This window comes from Talpa europaea (assembly GCF_964194135.1).
Source record: "Talpa europaea genome assembly, chromosome: 7".
NCBI lineage: Eukaryota > Metazoa > Chordata > Mammalia > Eulipotyphla > Talpidae > Talpa > Talpa europaea.
Window position 1 is genome coordinate 86,812,783 of NC_140074.1, and position 21,754 is coordinate 86,834,536.

General features: G+C 46.0%; 1 protein-coding gene across 2 annotated transcripts in view; it reads right to left on the bottom strand.

The window, feature by feature from the left end:
* The window catches only part of SMG6 (SMG6 nonsense mediated mRNA decay factor), a gene marked incomplete at both ends in the record, with an annotated part of 223,138 nt that overhangs the window by 15,374 nt on the left and 186,010 nt on the right, over window positions 1–21,754 (bottom strand). For both annotated transcript variants that reach the window (XM_084236415.1, XM_084236414.1), the window contains 2 exons: window positions 1,438–1,584; window positions 5,279–5,455. In XM_084236415.1, coding sequence (XP_084092541.1) covers window positions 1,438–1,584; window positions 5,279–5,455 — 324 coding nt within the window. The remainder of the gene's footprint in view (window positions 1–1,437; window positions 1,585–5,278; window positions 5,456–21,754) is intronic.

Consider the following 21,754-nt stretch of genomic DNA (forward strand, 5'->3'; position numbering starts at 1 on the left):
TGAGACTAAAAAAATAAGAGAAAGGAAAGAGACCAAAAAAGAACGGTGCTTGAGTGATGTGATAGAGAAAGAGAGAGAGGAAAGATGAGGGTTCATTTATACTACAGTGAAACTGGAGGAGGGTGACTTCAGGATCCAAAACTACAGGGAAGCCAACCTCTACGGGGACACAGACTTGATAAAAAGACAGGTAGCTGGTGACTTCTGACACAACACTTTCCATTAACTGCTGGGTTGAATGTCAAGAAATGAAGGTAGTTAAGTACAGATAGAACTTTTAGGAGGACTGCCACTGAGAAAGAAAAACAGTCTGAGAATGAAGTTGCTTTGTAACAGACGTTACGTACAGACCACGGAAGGGCTAAGGAGGCAGTCACACCATGTTAGATGCTGCTGGTAGGCATATTACATACTTGATTCCAATTGGCAGGAGGGCAGGAATATATCTAAAGAACAATGGATCCCAACTGGTATTCATTCGCCTTTCCAGAGCAGGGCTCTAGGAAGGTTAGACTAACGTAAAACACGAGTGACCCTTTTTAAAGCACATGATGTGTGTGCCCACCATGCTAAGCTCTTTACATGAACTGTCTCCTGTGGGTCTCACAGCAATTCTAAGAGATAGGTGCTGTTATCACTTTCATTTCACAGATAAGGAAACAGGTTCTGTGAGGTTAAACAGCTTGGCCAAAGTCAAAAGAGTTATTAGTAAGAGGTGGAGCCCAGATTGCGACCAGGTCTGCTGACCACATGCACTAAGCCCTATGTCAAAGGAGAAGGGTGGATGAGGAGAGGGCTGGAGCAGACATTCCTGAAGAGGCTTGATGCTTCCTATCGTCTTGAAAGGGGAGAGCATGACTGGTTCTTCCTTGTCTGCCCTGAGCCCCAGAAAAGAGAAAGTGAGCCTCTAATTCGAGAGGATAGACCCATGAGAAAAACTTGCTGAAAATGAAGGTATGCATCCACAAAAGGGCCGAGGCTGGAGGGATCCCTGTGTGGAGACTGTACAGCTTCTCTTTGGGAGGGCTTGGCCATCACCCTGGGAATCCAGACAATCAGACTGTGGCCATGGGAGCCTGCTCCTTGACAGAAGGGGTTCTCAATGGAGACGCCATGGTTTCTTCAGAAGAGTCGGGATAAGATTCGGGGGAACTCTGAAACACCTGAAAGCTCATGTATGTGTGGTGTATACTCATAAATCATTGCTAGGGGAAAAATTCCCACCAGATTTTCTGAAAACCTGCCTTCGTCTTGGAGCCCAGGAGGAAGATTCTAGACACCAAATTTAGTGACTGAAAAAGAAAACAGGGTAAAACTAGATAGGATATTGTGAGATTCTTGAGAGAATCCTGCTCATCCCTATTTCCTGCCTACATCCTCTCATGCCCTATACAGTCACTGCCCTGATGGGAACCACCTTCCCCAGCCAGGGCCCACCTGGATCTTTTCTTGGCGACGCTGCTGCTCAGCTATCTTCCTGGCCAGAGCCAGCTTTTTGGCTCGAAGTTCTCGGATGTCATCCTCGCCCCCGCTGCCCTCAGCTTCTGAATCTTCTTCGAAGTCTTCAATCACTACATCCTCCTCCTTTGAGTAGTAGAGCAGACCAGAGGAAAGAAGAGACTGTGAGACCGTGACACTTACCCACTCTTCTGTCCTTCCCAGACACCCCCACACTCCAAATTTATTTGGACCAATCATTGCAAAAAGCCCCAAGGTAGGTGCTTCCCTCAACTCAAGTAAAGAGTAGAGAGAAGCTGTCACTCCTACCCTCCACCTCCAATCGCTCTCCTTTGCATGCTAGGGCTCTTGCCTCTTAAAAGTGTCATAGAGGCAAACTTTAAGTCATCCACACTTCCATGCATACATTCTTCTTGGTACACACTCACAAAGTCAAACTTTGGGACCATTTTCATTGTAAAATCACCAAAGGGAAAAACAACAGAGAAAGTTAAACTACCCAATTTAAATCCAATTCATGCTAATGATCTGATAGGAATCAACTCTGGCCAACAGCTGGGAGTTAGGCGTGGAAGCTCCTTTGCCCCAGATGGCGTCAGGGAGCAGATGCTGTAGCTCAGCAGACCTTGCCCTGGTTTCTTTTTAAGACCACAGCCTGGCGGTGTGGGGGCTGCTGGGCCCCATTATAGGAATTCACATGACATTGCTCAGCTGCCCGCCTGGGGCAAGGGAAGGCTAGATGGCTGGTTAGCTTAAGAAGTGTAATGCCATGCTGGTGGATCATTCCCCAGGGTTGCCACCTCCCTGCCTGTAGCCTTAGCTTTCAGAAGCCACCACTCCCTGGGTGGTCCCGGCCTCCATTCCTCTCTCTCTCTCACTTTTGGCCTTGGTCAGTAGAGAACATACAGCTGCCCAAGGGAGCTTCCTTGAGCAGCAGGGTTAGCAAGGGTAATAAGGAATGATTTAGTTGAAGATTCCTGTGTTTCTAACTGGATAATAATGACAATGATTATGACAGTAACACCACTTACTGAATGCTTATCATCTGTCAGGTACTGGGCTAAATTTTTTTCATGTTAACTCATTTAATACAACAGCCAGTGCTATTATCATCACTATTTCATACATGAACAAACTGAGGTTTAGAGAGCTAAATAATGTGCTCAAGTTCACAAAGGTAGTGGCAGACAACCCCAAGCATCTGACTCCCAAGTCTGTATTCTTACCAGTACTAAAGGGCAGGCAGCACGGGGCTGGGGTCCCAAATCTAGACAGTGAGCTCAGTTCCAACTCACAGTGGCTCAGCTTTATCAGACCTCCCAGAGACTTGCTGGGAACCTTGCTTCGCTACAGACTGCTCTCTCTTCCATCTTAAGGTGATACTCTGATAGTCTCTTGGCTGAAAATGGTTGATAAAGTGTGGGTAGGTAGCTGATGCTGCTTGTCTTGGGATCAAAATTCAGGGGTGGAGAGAAAGCTATTTTGATAGCATCCCCACGAAACTGGACTCTGCTCTGTTCAAGAAGAATGATGTCTGAAGAAACATCTCCCCTTTCCTCTCCTAATCAGTCTAAGTGATTCAACCCCGCAGTTTGGGGATAGAGGAGATCTCAGGATGGGGCAGAACTGCTACTACCCTAAGATGTCTTAGGGGTCTGGTGTGCTGTCCATAGTCACCAGGCATCTGACAACCCACAGGCTACAGTATCATAAGGGTTCACTTCCAGAGAGGCCCAGGCCATGGGAAGGAGGAAGACTCTTTCTCTACACATTTCCTTCCTTGTTCATGGGGTTAACCTGAACCAGAGTGAGTGGAATAGGATGCCTGACTGGCCCAAGGGGGAACACAGCCTTTGCCTGCTCAGAACAGGGATATACAGGGTTATCATGGGGCTTGGAGTGAGCTTGACTGAGGTCAAAAGAGGGTCAGTGAGGCTTGTCTGAGGTTCACTAAGCTCTCACAGCAAACAGGGAAGTGCGGGGTTATGAAATTACACAGACCAGGGTAGGTAGGGTTTCCCAGGGGCCACTAACATAAAGGAACCCAAGAAGCTCGTGGGAAAAGGAAGAAGTGGGCAGCACGGTGTGGGTCACAACCTTTGTCTGGTCAGTAAGCTTTAGAAGGAGGGAGAATGAGGCACAGCCAAGATCTGGAAACTGAGGGCTGGTCTGTTCCTTGAAAGGGTAGAAAAAACCCCTAATCTTGGTTTTACATTGTGCCCCTCTCTCTGGACCTCACCCGCCTAACTGGATTTGGTGCTACAAGTTCCCTGGCCAGATGATCTCTCTTACAGCCAACTCTGGAGAGCTAGCCTTACTGACCTTCCACTGCCTGCCTCATCCCTAATGAATGGTGCAAGAACTGACACAGGCCATACTCTACCCACGTTTCCTAACGTGGTGCCTATGGCTTGGCTGGCATAGCTTGGTTGACACCCCGATGGTTTTAGCAACCCCACTGTCTCATCCCACACTGACAACTCATTCTTTCCCATTATTCCCTGCCCAGCTTTCATGTGTAGAATCTGGAATCACAGGCTCAGTTTTATCCCTGAAACTACCCCTATCCTGGAAGCTAAAGCCTTGTGTCATCAGGGGTGGGTGGGGTTCTCCAGTTATTCTACTGCAGCCAGTCCAAGACTGCTCTGAAGACTCCGAACCAAAGGTGGCCACTCTATCACTGCTTCAGATCACGAATGACAGCTTCCAGCTGACATCTGGCTTCCCCAGCCCGTTGCTGATTTCATCCCTGTGCGCCCCACCCTGCTCCACCAGGCACTTGAGACTGCTGTGGGCCAAATGACTATGTTGGCCTATGGGTGACCTGGCCTCTGGCTAGAATCACTTCCGTCCCTTCCCTAAGTCCCACGTTCCTTCCCACCTAAGGTCCCTCTATCTTCAGCACTGAGATAAAAAGAAGGAAAGAGTCAATCTTCAGGCAAAAGCGAACTGTATGTGCATACACATCCAGACAGAGTTACCCACACCCAGACACACAGCAGGGCAGCTGGCAGTGATATTAAATGCATATATGTGCCGACACAGTCAAACACTCACATTTACTCAAAACTCAGACAGCAGGGAAGCTGGCAGCGGAGTTCAACTTAAACTGACACACAAATCCAGCACATACAGACCCACTTCAACAATCACTCCCAGGAAGATACATACATGCATGGCAGGGCAACTGTTAGTGGGGCTTAGCAGGGGTGGGCATACAGTTGTGTGTGCGCACACACGTGCACATGCTCTGGAGTGAAGCAAGGGCTACAGGAACAACCAAGGGCAAACAAATAAGAGGAGAATTCCTTAATCACATCAGGATGTGCAGGAGGGAGAGAGAGAGGGAGGGAGCAAAGGAGGGAGGGTAAACTGGGGGAGGGGGTGATTTTCCACATGGGGCCAGCAATGTCAGCTCTTCCTGTACGTGTGCTGGAGGCTGGAGTTCAGGCCTGTGCTGCACTGAGCTCCACACATCTATAAACTTGATCCTCAGCCTGAACCCTAACACCCTCCCCCTTTCCTAAGCCTCCAGAGCTGCACATTATTAAACTCTTTCTTTCCCTCCCTTCTCCTCCAGTGCAACATTAAAAAGAAGCATCTGGAACTCGTAGCAAAGATGGAAGCACTGGGGTGGGACTGGCAGGAAGGGGCACCAGCAGAGTGCACTCTTGAGAAGTTGGCTGGTCACATTAACATCGACACTGTTCTAAATGGTTATAAATAACCAGGGGTAGAAACTGAAGCCTTGGGCAGAGCAGGGATGGAAGGGGGGAAGGGAGCCTTCCCTCTACCACATCGGGCTCTTCCCGCATAGTACCTCATCTTCCAGTTGTTTTCCCTCTTGGCTTCCCATTTCCTTTCCCATGGTGTCTGGGACGGGTGCCACTGACACATATTTTCCACCCTTGAATGCCAGCAGAGGCTCTTCTTGTCCACAAAGGGCTTCCAGAAAATACTTCAGCACCGTGACCCTTTTGCAGTCTGCTGCAATAACCTACAGGGCGAGAGGGAGAGAAGAAAAACAGCATTTATGAAAGGGAAGATGAACATGAGAGCTTACTGACTGAGAGGCAAATGAGAAATGCGTACTGGGTACTGGGTAAGGGAGGCAGGGTGAACGAGCAAGAGTGTGTGTGCCAGTGAGGAGGGCCAAGGGTGGGTTGAAAACAACCATCTTTGAAGGAAGAAAGTCACCAGTGTCTCTCCTTAGGTCATCTCTGGAGCAGCAGAAGACTCTAGAACCAACGATAGTGACCTGTGGGGTTTTATCTTTCTCTTACTAAAGTCCCACTATAAAAAAGAATACATTAAATTCTTCGAAGTTTGGTATCTTATTGGCAGAGGGAAGGGTGAAGTACAAAACACTGGTGTTTGCAGCACAGAGCCTTCTGGTACCCCTCACTGCCACCCTCCGTTCTTCTCCCAGTTCTCCTCTCTCCAGACTCCCAAAGGAAAACTTTAGCCTGAGTGCAAAATGAATGATGAAGGCTTTCTTGGCTGTTTCATTTCAGTCAGATCATTTTAGGCTTCCCCTGACAGGTTCCTGCCCCACCTAAGAGCTTCCCATGCTCAAAAGACTGGGGTCAGGCAGGAAATTGTTGTCAGGAGAAGGGAGACAGGCAAAGCAGGTGGGGGGTGTTTCACCAAAGCTCTGCTCCTCCAGGGGTTCATGCTATCCTGTTCCCATGTGGCCACATCAGCACATAAGTCAATGCTGTCAGAGAAGCTGGAGCTGATTTAGCTAAAATGAAATTCAGTATCTTGAGCAATTGTCAAATTTGTAAGTGTTTCAGATGAAATTTCCATAGTCATTCTGTCTGGGGTCCTTCTCCTATGAGACCACACACACACGCCCTCACTTGCAAACCCATCTGCTTTGCTTGCACCCTCTCTTCATTTTCAGCCCTTGGGGTCCTCTCCTCCCTAGTGGCAGGGGGCCAGTACAGGCACCACAGGAAGTAGATGAGGCAGGCATGATCCATGTCCTCTAGGACACCGTGGAAATGAACACCTCTGTCAGTTGGCTGGCCAGGGAAAACGCAGCACAATCCTGTCAAATGTGTGCTCCATGACTCCATCCTCTGCCACCTCTTCCAGCCAAACTTGATTCTCGCTAACCAGGAGTGGTTAAGTATCTCGACCACCTCCATCTGAGAGGCTGACTGAAACATGCTCAGGTACCCAGAAAAGACTTAAGAAAGGATAGCTGTCTTGAGCTTGGGGTGCCTGGCCCCGGGTTTACCAGCCTCTTTGAAGGAGGAAGGAGGCTCTCCCTGAGTCAGGGCAGGTAACCATGGGTTCTATCGCGTGTATTCAAACATGTGATGAGGAAGGTTAGAAATACAGAAGCAGGGGCTAAAAGGCATTAAAAAAGAGTTGAAATGAGTAATAGCCTGGCAGGCAGCACGCACAGTGGCCTCCCTGCATCCCCAGCCTCTCACTTGCAGAGGAAACTTCTGCATTTCCACAAGACTGCCAGTTTCCTCTCTGTGGTCTAATTTTAACCACCTTGTCGTTACAGTGTGTGTCAGCCACCTGACCCCACTATGACCTCTGACCTTATGACCCAGCTACTGCTTACACTATGGAGAATTATGTAATGGGTCCAGGACTTTCCTTTTCAGTGTGAGGTTGCTGCCACTGAATGGAGAGGAGGTGGAGGTTAAGTGTTGAGAGGCCAGACAAAAAGCTTGTGATGGTTCTTGGAGTCACCGGTACAGTGAGAGGTATACTGGCACTGCTGCTGAGTAGGCAGCAGAAATCTGCCCAGAAGAGGAGAGTGTGCCCATGGCTGTGTGTGTTGACAGGCAGGCAGAATCCCCGCTGTTGGAGCATGAGCTGGCTGGCATGCTGAATGGCTCAGGAAGAAGGTGTGATTCCTGCCAAGAGGAAGGGCTGATGTGTGGACGTGGGACTCCTGGAGATGGGGATTTCCAGGGCACAGCAGGGATCTAGGGATGCAGACATCCTCAGCCTGCCTGCAGCACATCCTTTGAGGACCATTGGGGACTGTCATTCACATGGACAAAAAAACAAAAAGGAGTTGTCATTGTGTCATCCCTCTTCCTCCAACAACCTGGATTCCTTGGGGATTTTGTCTGTACAACCCTTACTCCCCCTGGTAGGGTAGGGGTATTCCTAGATGATTCTCAAAAGGGTTTTAGGGCTCAGTCCAGTGAGCGCTCAGCTGGAAGGTCTGCTAAGAGGTCTGAAAAGGATTCTACCTATTTAGAGAAAAGGCACCCAGGATTTTTTGCAGAGCGTCCTCTCTTCTGTAATCCAACTAACATGGATAACCACTAAGGCTGTACAGTCTCCGAGGTATCTAAAGGACACTGGGGGAGTGAGAAGGGGTTCTAAGCTAGGCTCCCTGCTTGGAGAAGGAGTCTAGATGAAGTGAGTGACATAATCCCCACAACAGTGCTGTTCTTGAGTATACCTGCCCATTCTATATTGGTGCAAAACAGAGAATATATAAGGGGTATGTGCACTGCAGGTCTGGGCAACTCTAGATTATCCACAACAGAAAGGTGGGCAGGAGAGGCCTTCTTCTTGGGCTGCAACAGGGTGGGTTAGACCGGAGCTAGGATCAGGTAAAAGAATTGCTGATTAGGGAATATGCCGGAAACTTGGGACTCAGCACCTTCTCAGTGGCAGCTGTGGCCCTTTCAAAGGGAGGTTCACTGCGCAGGAGATCAGGAATGCCACAGTCAAGGGGCAAAATGTTTCACACAAATCATTCTGGTTAGCTTTGAAAAGAAAATTGGAACTTTAAGTCATGGAAGAGCCAAAAGAAAAGCAGTCAGAGAAAGCCCCTTCCCCTTCCCCTGGAGACCATCTGAGGCAGCGTGCCCCATCAGTGGGAACTGAAACCTCTAGCTTCAGGGCTCTAGTTATCACCCAGATCAGGTCCACACGCAAAGAACCAAAGCAGAAAGGAAAACTGAAAGTGAGATGTGGCAGGGTGATATAGGAGTCTGTCCTGTCCCAGGCTCAGTTCCTTAGAGAGAGATAATGTGAGCATGCATGGGTTAAGTGGAGGTTGGCGCTAAGAGGAAGGTTAGGTCCTGGGGAAAGCAGGAAGAAACCGCTAGGTCAAGAGAAGAAGGCAGACTGGGTTACTAGTCTGGAGTATTTTAGGTGGGGCAGTGGATAAGCAAAGAATGGTGTTCTCAGAAAACTGGTGACTTTCCACCCCTACTCAGCAGGAGACAAGTCCAGCCTGGACAGAAATGCCCAGGAAGGAACAGAAAGATTTAGGCAGGCTTTGGGAAGGTGGGGAAGGGACAGAGGGAAAAAAGCTGGGGGTGGGGGGAGAGGGGGGAGAAGGGGAAGGGAGAGGGGTGGGAAGGAGAGCAGGCAGGGAGAGAGACAGACAGACAGAGAATGAGAATGAATGAGAACGGAGCACCAAGCACCACAGACTGATGTAGCCTGGTACTCTGGGTTGTGAGATTTACACTTCAGAGCAGCCACAAGGAAGGAGAAAAGCCCATTCTAGCCAGGGAGCAGGAAGGAATCAGAAAGCTGAACCAGGCCTCTGGCTGTAAGTTCTACGGAATGAGGGACTTACCCCATCATTATTGGGTCCCTGTTTTCTCCAAACAGGCCTCTTGGAAGGCATGAGCATTACAGTGGCTGATTAGATTTTGCAAAATTTCTTTTTCTGAATTTTTGGTTTCGGAGAATCAGAATTTAAACTTGCACTATCAGCCAGTTCTATTTTTTTCTGGTCTTAAAAAGTCCTGTTTGCCACTGCTCCTCTGGTTAAAGAGAAAATTCACACGGGTTTTCCCCTACAAACTCTAGTTTACAGGTTGTTTTTCTTGTTTCTCTAAATGGAGCCAATTATTCTCACATTTGTTGAAACCTTCAATCAAACTTTATAGCTTGTTAATTTTACAGAATGTCCTTAGAGCAAATAGGATGCAGACAGGAAAAGTGAAGTCTTGTTGAGATTATTAAGAAAGCTTAAAATAGCCTACAAATCCACCACTAACGCTGGTAAAACACAGGCTGCGTGGCTGGTTTCTGAGGTCAATTAGCAATGGGTTAATTATCATCTTTAATGAGCCAAGTATACAGGATTGGCTATAAGAAACTATCACAAATTGGGAAGCTCTAGTTATGTACAACTCACCCTCACAAAGGGTGGGTGGGACAATTCTATAGTGGCCAAGGGTGGGTCAGTCTGAGAAAAGGTCTGCCAATGAAAGTTCAGACACAGGGAATCCTCTGGAGCTGGGTGGACAGAGGAAATGGTTTATTCACATTCCTAGGGGGAGGGGCTTCCAGACAGGGAGCAGACTCCACAGGCAGGAGGGAAGTTGGCCACAAGGATGCACAATCACTCTGGAGACAGAAGCAGTAGCTTTTGATGGGAGACAGATATTTGTAGTCTACTTGAATCGGAATAAACTGGTGTTGAACTGTTAGAGAGGGTCATGGTTCATAGGGGAAGGAGAAGCACCTGTCAGGTGCTAAATGACAAAGGGGACAGAAGGAAACAAGGTACAGGTCTTTGTGCCAGATGCATATCCTGACAATCCCTGGGCGTACTATTCAAGGGGATCAACTCAATCAGTATTTCATTCTTTTCCTATCCCTGCTGCAGCAGGACCTCATTACTAAACAAAAGCAGCTAAGTATAGGCCTCAGTCACTTCTGATTCCAATGTCCAGACTCAGCCCTCCCTACTCTTAGAGTTGATCTGTGCTGAGGGATCAATGGGTCACAAGATGAAATGCTAACATCACTGGCCAACCCACAGCAGCTACACCACTTCCATTCATTTGGTCCTAACAGGTGTGTTTTCTTCTTAGCAGAGGCAATGTGGGCCACTGCTAATCAGCTGGACATGCACAGATGTTTTAGAGTGGTATAACGGCCTGCTCACTCCACCCATCTTTGCTCTGCGCGTGTGTTTGTGTGTGTGCATGCATACATGTGCTGGCCTATAGTTTCTAGACAGTGGCTGGTGGGAACTGGCAATTGGTTAGGTGGGAAGACTTGGAGAAGGAGGCCACTTCAGTAGTTTTATTAAAGATTCCAAAAGGTATAGGTACTTGGTTACTGAGAGGGAGATATGTCCACCCTAGAGGGAGAGTCCAGAGAACAGAGGAATTGTGGAACACATACTGGCAGTGGGAGACTAAGTAAAGAAGGAAAAACGGTTGGAAAAGGCAAGTCAAGGCAAAACAAGGGTGTTGGTCAAGAGACTGAGTTTCACAGACAGATCGACCTGAGTTCAAGTCTTAACTGTCTCATCCTAGCTGTGTGTTATTATACAAGTTACTTAATGTCTCTGAGACCCTGTTTGCTCAAGTTGTTTGTGAGACTTAAGAGAGAATGCATATCAAGTATTTAGCAAGGTGCCTGGGCCCATTAAATGCTCAACAAATGAATGGCTGTTTTTTTTTTTTTTTTTTCCTCCGTGCTGCCTCACTGGTCTTGGAGGCAGGAGGGATATCCTGTCTAACCACCCCACTAAGCCATGTGGAAGCCAGATTCAGAGGTACAGAAGGGGATGGCACAGGCCCTAGAATGCTCACCTTGCTGCTGAAGCAGCTAAAGTATTTTGCTCAGAGTTAAGGTGTTGGATCCAGCCTGCTAGGCAGATCGCTTGGTGGAGGGAAGCCCCAGACACTCTTTAGCTGTTTCTCTTCCGATTCTCCATAAGGATTCCTGGATCTAACCATAGACATGCATGCACAGTACAGGTCTCCAGAGAGCCCAAGGGTTTGGGCTTTAAGATAAGCATGCCACTAAAGCACACATCAGAAATAAAATCCTTTAGTAAATATCACAATGCCAATTTGATCCCTTTATACTGGATGTGAGTGGTGGCTTTGCTTTTGTTAATGGTATCCTCCTTAAACAAGATCTATCTGCATCTTCCCTCCCGATCACTCAATGTAAGAGAAATGATGAGAAGCACCTGGCATGTGGCATTTTCTGTGCACCTGAACTTCCTGAGCTTGGACATCCTAAACAAAGTCAGAGGGATGTCTGGGCTCTCCAGGGAAGAGCATGGAGCTTGCTTTTCTTGAACTGTTTCCTCATGGAAAGAAACTATTTTCTTCTAAACTCTGAGCTTGTTGTCGCGTAAGGTGTATTCTGAACAATGAATTTATCATGGAAAGTAAACTACAGGCAGCAGCAGCATGGGCTGCAGTCCAATGTTTCCCCTGAAGAGCAGCCACCCACATTGGCAGGAATTAGGGCTGTGGACTGGCACTGCCAGCACAAGTCTTTCAGGTTTGGCGGGCTTCACTTGGTCTGAAACCTGGAACACAGGCGCTGGGGCCCTCATTTAGTAAACCAGCAGGGGAGGCTACAAGCTTAGCCCCTGGGGATGAAAGTCTTCAGATCTGTCTCAGTCTTCAAACATCTACACTCAGTATGTTTCTACACTGCCAGTTAGATGTGGGCCAAGAGCACTGTATCTTGGACTCTAGACACTCTGAGCAACCAGGAAAAGGATATCATTCCTTAGGTTTGTGTTCAGGTTCCTTCTCCAGATTTGTTGCTGGTTTTATTTTATATATGTGTGTATGAGAATGTCCCTTCTGAGATAACTGCCACATTCAACATATTTAATCAACATTCGATTCAACAAATATTTACTAAGTGTCTACTGTGTGCACTAGGTACTGTTCTAGATCGCAATGATTTTGTAGAGCACAAAGCAAAATTCCTACTCCAGCTGGGGGTGGTGGTGGTATTGTCACATTCAGATCAGCTACATCCCTATCCAGAGAGAAATTAATCCCCCCTACCCCTCCAATACCTTATTTAGAGCACTAAGCAGAGCAGAAATCTCATTCCTCTTCCCTCACAGGAGGAGGAAGAGACAGTCCAAGGGAGCAGAAAAACTCCTTATAGTTACCTGCCTTTTATTCCTTTTAGGCTAATGGGACAGTCAGAGGCAGTCAGGACAGAGAATTCCCTTTGGATCAGTCTTGCTTCAAGATGAAATTCCAACCTCTCTCAATGCTTTTCACGATCTGTGCAAACCTCCTCGACCCCCCTCCCCCACCACTACCTTTCACGACTCTGCTATTATTCTGTGTTCCTCAACTCCAGGCCCCAGGCAGTCCTGTTCCATAGTTCCCCTCATGCCATTTGCTCCCTCTGGTATCTCTGAGACATTAGAGAGGATTCCTCCAGTCTATAATTACTTTACTAATCAATTAATTCCTTCACCTTTCTTTAAGATTGATGAAAAAGTCTTTCTTTTCAAAAAACCTTTGTATATAGGTGGCCAGCCTATGTTCACAATTTTTTCCCAAGACTCTAAGTGACAGGAACTATACCAGATATCATGGGCACATGAGAGGAGGAGGCAGGCACAGTCTTTGGAGCAATGGGACCGTTAGTCCCGAGGGATCCCACAAATGCCTTCCCAGTTCACAGCTATGTCTTCAGCATCTATGGGGTAGGCCCACACTTCATTCATTTTTCCTGGTCTCATTAGCAGCCCTCAACATCTATATTGCTTATATGCCATAGAGTTAACCACCAACCACCATTCAGAAACACACTAGAACCTCCTCAACAACATTTCCCTTTCTTGAATATTTCAGGTGAAAGGGACTTAAGACCCTCGAAGACTATTTAAAACTTAATGTTGGGGGGCCTCCCTGGTGGCACAAGGGGTTAAGCGTCAGCATTATGAAACTATCCGCAACAACTGCAGCACAGAGTTCAATCCCCGGCCAGGGAGGTGACCCACACAGCACAGCAGACCTCTCCTGTCTCGCTCACTGCTTCCCTCAGCAGTGTATTTCAGTCAATCTGCCTGTTCTGCTCCCCACTCTGTCTCTGGTGAACCCTCTCACCCCCTGGACATCTGGCTTGTACCCCAGTTATTGTATGCATAAATAGATCTTTTAAAAAAAGACAACTTAATGTTGGGGCCTCCGTGGTGGCACAGGGGTTAAAATCTCAGTGCTATCAAGCTATCAACAGCCACTGCAGCATGAATTTGACCCTGGCCAGGGCGCTAACCCACATAAGGCACAGCAGACCTCTCATGTCTCTCGCGTAGCTCCGAGAGAGCAACGGTGTATTTCAGTAGATCCACCTGTTCTGCTCCCCATTCTGTCTCTGGTGAATCCTCTCACCCCACTCCTCCCACCCCACATCTCTGGTCTATACCCCAGTTCTTGTATGCATAAATAAAATCTTAAAAATAAAACTTACATGTTTAAGAAATATATAATTGTTATTAACTTCACTAACAGATTTTTGAGCCGTTTACTGCCAATTCTGACCATGCTGTATGAAAGATCTGTAACTGAACTGTCTTACTAGGGGGTTCATTTTCTACTAGGAAGCCCATTCTATTTTTTGAATTTTCAAATTGGTAGGAATATATGTCCCTTTCAAGTTCAAACCTACCTCCTGTTGCTTCTAATTCTGTTCTTAGAGCCACAAAAAACCTAATTCTTCCTCTATCTCACCGGCCTCAAGTTACATGAAGTCAACTGTATTATACCTTCCTAAGGCTAAACAGATCTACTTCCTTCATTGCCTCTTCAACATCCTGCCTAGTCTCTCATTAAGACTTTCACTAAGACCAGTATGTCTCCCAGAGTGTGTGCTCACGTATGATCTGGCAGCAGAGAACAAGTGCAACATCACCTTGTTCAATTCTGGACACCTCAAAAGGTGTTGGTTTTATAGATGTGGCTAAACAGTATCTTTACCATTGAGTGCAGGATTCTACCATCTATCCCCTTTTACAACATCCATTCAGTGAGGGTGTGTGTATGTATTGGGGGGGTGAACTGCCTGCAGCATCTAAAATACACCTGGGTATATCTGGGTACACTGTGTAATGTGAATCATGTTCCTTGTGTCATATGACACAGATACCCTGGATAGACTCAGAGGTGCTACTTTCTGCTTTGGGTGATGCTCCCTATGGATGTTTGGGCTCAATAAGAGACAGATTGTCTAAAGAGATTTAGTTTGAACTAAGTTACAGCAAGAAGTCAAGCTCTGGGCAGCTGTCTTGTCTTAACAGAAACCTTCACTCACAGAGGAAGGTACTACACACCTCACCAAGCAAGAGGTGAGGCTTACTCTGCTCTCCAAAAGCACCAATGTCATGTTCTGGAAAAAAAATTATTACCCATACAGCAAGAATCCCCACAGCACACTTAAAAAATGAAAAAAAGTAAACAAAAATTGTCCAGATTGGGGTGAGGTCTAAAGTCACTTACGTTGCATTTTTAGGTCCTGTCTCTAGAGATCTGAGTTTCAAATGTGGTCCAGGAGCCTCATAGCTGGAGACAAGACAAACTTTGCTAACTAATTAAAGTTATCCATCGTTTGAGATAAGATTTAAGTAAGTAAAGCAAATGCCCTGGCACACAGAAGCAGCTCATTAAATATTAGTTCCCTTTTTGTCACCTCTGAACACTAAAAAGCCTCTTTTAAAATGTCCTTCAAAAGATTCCCAGGGGCCTCCCTGGCGGCACAGGAATTAAAGACAGCGTTATTAAGCTATCCTCAGCCACTAGACTGCCAGGGAGCAACCCACATGGCGCAGCAGGCCTCTCCTGTCTCGCTGCTGCTCCCCTCAGCAGTGTATTTCAGTACATCCGCTTGTGCTGCTCCCCACTCTCTGATTAATCTTCTCACCTCCCACACCTCTGGTCTACACCCCAGTTCTTGAATGCATAAATAAACAAATCTTAAAAAAAAAAAAGCAGACTCCTGGACTCCAATTTGGACTAAATGAATTAGCAATTCAGGAGCTAGGGCCTTGGAACGTGCACGTTAAACAAGTTAATTATAATAAAGTAAAAATCAAAATCAACAAGCAGCTATAAACCAGAGACATACTACGGGGAGGGGTGGCGAGGAGAGGAGGGATTAGGGTCAAAATAAGGGGGGTGGGAATTGTATGGGGAATATAACCAAGATGAAAATGCATACATTGTGCACAAATGAAAAATGATGTAAAAATATATATAAAAACAAACAAAAAAAAAACCCCAAAAAAACCCACAAATGTTCCAGATACCAACACTGAAGTTTGAGCACTCACTGCTTTAAAATTTGGAGGGCTAAGAAAATGAAGGTGGTCAATTTTAGTCTATTCTTCGCAATGCAACTTTACTGTAGCAAAAATACAAAAAATAATACCTTACATTTTCTATGGCACTTTTAGGATCTAGAAGACCCTCACACACACACTATGAAACAGTAACTATTACATTCAGATAATAATAGAGACAAGGAAATGAAAATCAGTAAGTCAAATGAGATTTGAAGCCAGATGCAATAACTTGCTAGTCCAATGTTCTTGCCACCTCACAATAGCTAGGACAGCTCCCTTGGGTCTTTTCTAGAGCATAACAAGAAAACCCAAAGCATGCCACACTCACCCTCAATAGCTGCAGATAACACACTGAGTAACTGCTACATGCCAGGCACTGTGTCAAATGCTCTACATGCACTGACTCATCTAATCCTCACCACAACTCCATGAAGTAGGTACTGCCATTATCCCAATTTTACAGATGAGGAAATCAAGGCACAGAAGTCACTTGCTCAAGGTCATGGAGCTAAGTAAGCAGAGGAGCTTCTGCCCCTATCAGTATTCCAACTGTCCTCAGCTCTCAATGAATCCAGAGCATTTACCTTTGCTTTGGGCAGGTACAACATTCCCCACATGGGGAAAGAGTTGACCTAGTACAGAGATTCAAAGGGCACAGTCTCTCACTGCTGACTTTGTGAAGACTGAACTCATTCTGCACTTCTCCTGAGCATTTGACAAGTCAAGGGTCAGGAGAAAGCAGGGTCTAGAGGAAAGTTCATTTCATGCTCTGTTAATGTGGGTGCCATCTTGAGCAAATTACTGAAGCTTGTTTGCAAAATGCAGATGATTCTGGATGTCTCTTTCCATTCTTAAAGGTTTCTATGATTCTGGGCAGTCATCTTGGAAAGGAGGAAATACAGTTCTGCTGCTGACCTTGATGCTGGAGCTCAGCTCTGTTACAGGGGACAGTGCCAAAAGCTGGGCTTTGCCTTTCTAGAGAAGCTGAAAATTCAGAATCTGAACTAACGATGAGAGTTTGGATAAATGCCTGATGGAAAAAGGTGGTATAGGTTCTTCTCATATGATAAGCCACTCAGGAAGACTTGGAGAGTTTTATGGAATCATTAGCACAGAACTCCCCACTGGCCACGGAGCAGAGGAAGAAACAGCAGACCAGTTTGTAAAGCTCCAGAGCGGAAAATTTCTGTTGGTGTCCAAACGAAGTTTTTGGCTTTCTGTGAGGCTTGGAAAGACTTATACTGATGTTTTAATCACCTGTTTAGTGTTCTGAAGACTCTTGTCAGCGGCCTCACTGAGCCTGCTCCAGCAGGCAGTGGGGAGCTTGCTGGCTCACACACCATGCTCTTTTTGTGAGCTATTTCTTTCCCATGGCTACATCGGACACCCTGTCTCCCTCCAGGCCACCAGGAGGGTACAAGCCAAACCTGGGAGCCCTGTAGGGGACTGAGGACAAGTTTTCAGATAACATCTCACCAAATCTGAAGCCAGGAAGGGCACCTTAAGAATAGTTAAGGTACAGAGGTAAGGAGTGGTCTCTGGAGACCAGTTTGCCAGTAAAACCTCTGAGGAGGCAGAGGCATAGGGGAGACAGGCTTGCCTTCCAAGAGAACCACCATCAAGATGTATTAAAACCACTGGGTGCTGAGCATGAAAGAAGTCCTCACAAGTGAAAAAGAATATTGAACAAACTCTGGGCAGGGTACATTCTAGAAACAAAAACTCATGAGCATGCAAGCAGGGTAGTGGCAAGTACAAGTCAGCATTTTACTTCCTCTGCAGTTTTCACTGGTCACAGCTTTTTGGTGCCTAAAATATCCCATTTTACTGGGAAAACTGTGGTGGAGATGAAGCAGTGACTGATGGTTGAAAGGCCTTAAGTCATTTCATTTTATTATCACAGCAATCCTATGAGATAGAAAGAGGAAGAGGAAGCTGAAGCTCAGAGAAAAGAAAATATCTAGTCAGTGGTGAAGCTGGGATTTGAACTCAGATTCTTACTCCGGTCTAAGCTCCGTCACTATGATCCACGACCTCTTAGGAAGGTAATGACACTTTGCAAAGAACAGAGGGCACTTCTGGAGAAAGGGACCTAGTTCATGTCCTCATTGGAGGATACTACAGTTCCTCAGGCTCTGCAGCAACCCCAAGGCCCGCCCCCATAACAAAATTAACAGTTCCCATGAATTTGCATTTAGGTGAACACAAACCAAATGGGTGCTTGCGAGGCTAAGCTACAAGGCAAGAAGGGAGAAACTAAAATTAAGTATTTCTCAGAGTACTTGCCCTGAAAGGAATTTCATTCTTCTGATTCATTTCACTTCCTTGGACATTATATAGCAAGACCTGAACTAATCTTTTAATAAGTTGAATACGTATGGGAGACTAGTCACTTGCCAAGTTAAGGTCTATACAGGAATGTCCCCAGAAAGTTTTCTGCACTACAGAGTCTTAAATTCTGGGTGCAGTGTAAGGAGAAAAGTCCATTAGACAGCATGGGAAAAGACAAATGAAATCAAAGCTCTCTTCTTTCACTGGGTACCCAGAAGCTCTACAAATCTGTTAATTTAGGAAACTTTTATTTTTCAAGGACCAGGATGTGTTGTTCATCTAGCAATCCTTGATGCAAGATATGAGGGAAAAAAGAGAGAACAGAAGTTTACTTTTCAGTACAAAGACCAGGCTCAGGGAGTGAGGATTAGTTCTCAGGGAGCAGTTCCCTGCCACAGAATTTTCTCTTTATACCCCATTCCTTTCCTTCTCTTTTCTCTTCTTTCTAGAGGAAGCTTCCTCAGTGTCTGCTTTCTGACTGAGAGTTAACTTCCCTTTGCCTGGCCAGATTGCTTTACACATGCCATTGTTCCCAGCCTTATTATGCCTGAATTCAGGCAGATAAGCCTCCAACAGAGCTTTTAAGGGAGGAAGGGAGGGGGTCTCTCAAGGGAACTCGGCTTACAGAGGGAAAAGACACTCCTGTAGTGGCAAACGGCATATATTGCCCTTCCTCAATAACCTCAGAGGAATATACTTACACAGGCTACAATTAGAGAGAGAAGGAAAGGAAAGAGAGGGGGACTATGAGCGGAGAGATCTTAAGCCCCAGAGGAATAACTCTGCATGAACAAGAAAAAGGCTGTCTTGTCACGAAAGCAAAATTAACCAGGCCCATCTGATTATGACAGAGGGAAGGAGGGTGCTGGGATAGTGAGTGGGACAGAAGCTTACAGACCACTGCATACATGGGGGGAGGGAGATGTGGATATAGGAGAAAAGTGTTCCAAAGTTGATGACAAGGCAGACAGGAAACTTACATGTCCTTGCTGACAGGAAAGAAAGAGTGAAATTCTGGGTCTTCTCTCATCTGCAGGATTTCTAATAGGCGTCTGAAGTTCACCCTCTTCCCAAGGATGTGCTGACAGCTGGGAATACTGCCCTTCAGGTCAGGCAGGGCAGGGATCTAGACCTCTCCAGGAGTTCACAAAGAAGTTCAGTAAGGACTCAAACCACGATCCAAAACACAAATGGGACTGCCATTTCCTGTAGGGTTTCCATGCTGTAAAAAAGTGGAGGAGAAATGCCAACTACCAAGTGCTCTGTCTTCTGTGGAAAATGGAGTATGCAATGTATCCAGCTCCAGGTTCTGACTTGTAAAACTAAGTGAGAACTAGTTGCTAGTTGCTAGAGGATTATAGTGTTAAAGAGACATTACACTACCTGACTTGCCAGCCTTTCTGCTCACTGTCCTTGGATCCAAGGGAGCTAATGACAAAGTTGTCTTGGGCCTCCATAAAAAGGGCAGCCTCAGGCTTTGGCAGCTCCTTCTCTACCCCAGCTCACTGTCCTGTGTTCTTAAACAGATCTGATGGAGCAAGCCATCTGAGCTATTTAGCTTGGAACTAGAAGAGGGTGAGGATGTGGAAAAAATAAATTGAGCCACCAAAAGTTGGGGAGGTTGGGGGGGAGAAGGGGAGGAAGAGAGGAGAGCGGGAGATCTGAGGAAAGTAGGGGAAAGAAGGGCAGGTGGCATGTTCCTGGGACTAAATGCCAGGGCTGAAGAGTGGGGTGAGATTGCAGAAAGGCCAGTAATGGGAAGGACTGGAATGCCTAGGATAGCATGACTGTATTTCCAAAGTGGTATTCTGCTGTTTTCCTTCAAGAGTCACCGACCCTCACCCATTATACGAGAGTCCTGGGACAATATAACTTAAGCACACCAGCCTTGTCTTCTTGGGGGAAAAAAACACAACAAACCAAAAACCCTAATCCTGCCTAATTTCTTGCTGGGTCTGAATTTCAGCCTAAAGAGGAAATTGATTAAGTTTTCTACACCTACAACCGCAAGATAATGCCAATAGTCAAAAGGTAGAAAATGGAGATTTTGGAGGATCAATGAGGAACTTTATGAACTACAGAAAATAGCAACTATAGGATGCAGAATGACCTGGGAAGATATATGGGAATCTGGTGTAGCACTGAACTGGAAATGATCTTTTCTTTGCAGTCTTCCCCTCTACTCACTATGAAGAACATATATAAGAGATTTAATTTTAAAATCTAGGCATTTTCACTTATGTTACTTCCATTTAATTTTTACTGAAATCCTATGAAGGCACTACTGACATTCCCATTTTTTTTTTAAAGATTTATTTTATTTATACAAGAACTGGGGTACAGGCCAGAGTGCAGGAGGGTGAGAGGATTCACCAGAGACAGAGTGGGGAGCAGAACAGGCAGATGGACTAAAACACTGCTGAAGGGAGCAACGGGTGAGACAGGAGAGGTCTGCTGCGCCATGTGGGTTGCTCCCTGGCCAGCCGGGAATTGAACCTGTGCTGCAGAGGCTGCGGACAGCTTCACAGCACTGCACTCAACCCGCTGCACCACCAGGGAGGCCCTACTGACATTCCCATTTGAGAGAGTAAACTGAAACCTAGACCGAATAACTTATCTGGAGAGTTTTAATGACCAGAATAAAGCATAATGAAGACTGTACTTTTTATCTACATCAGGGAACTGTATTTTTTTCAGGTCATTCTGGCAAAATGGCATTAGAGTTGATGGTATCTTCTCTGATCCACTCCTGATCACCAAGCCTATATAGTATATGCTCACAGATTTTGAGAAAGAGACCCAAAAGTGGTAGAATTATATTTTGATTTTTTACTAAGTCTTTCCAAGTCGCTAGACTAAGAACAAGCTTTGAGACAGAAAGTCAGTTACAATGAGTGCTGCTTACTTTTATTTATTTATTTATTTGTTTGTTTGTTTGTTTGTACATGCACTGGGTACAGTCAGAAGCGCGGGAGGGTGAGAGAATTCACCAGAGCCAGAGCGGGGAGCAGAGCAGGCAGAAGGACTGAAGTGCACTGCTGAGGGGAGCAGCGGGCGGCAGGAGAGGTCTGCGTGCCATGTGGGACCCTCCTCTGGTGGCCGGGGAGCAGCTGGGGATCGAACCGGCGCCACAGAGGCGGCGGGCAGCTTTGCAACCCAGCGCTCAACCGCTGTGCCACCGGTGAGGCCCGAGTGCTGCTTACTTTTGAAGCACACACAGAGAAAGACATACAAACAATTATAAACTATTTTAAAGTATAGCTTCAATGTGTCATACAGAGAGACAAAATTTCTGTACCAGTGTGTACTAGGAAAGTCTACACAGAGCCTAAACTTTTTTTTGTTGACAACACTGAACTAAAAGTTGTCACTGAATTTAGGTCATTTAGGTTAAAGTCACTCTTGCTACTGTCATTTAGGTTAAAGTCACTCTTGCTACTGACAAAGTAGAAAAGAAGTTCAATGAGAGCATCGCTTCTAGAAGGTGCGCGCGCACATGCACACACACACATTCACACACACACACACACACACACACACACACACACGGTGGCACTGTGGCTTCAAGTACCAGGACAAACTGAAACTGCTCGGTAATATGTACTTTAAACACATGGCAAAAACAAACAGTACAAAAGGCTGAATTTGAAAAAGGAATCTTCTCACCTCTGGTTTCTTGACCCTCCGTACTCCAGTCCTGCTATCAGTTTCTGGTATGTTCTTCAGAGATATTTATGTATATACACAGCCATATATGATTAACTGTGGGCTCTCCCTATTCCTTTTATAAATATATTCATACAAATAGTGATATATTTTGCCATTAAAAAAAAAACCACACCATATCTTACATATCATTAAGATTATTTGTGAAGCACATTTCATCATCAA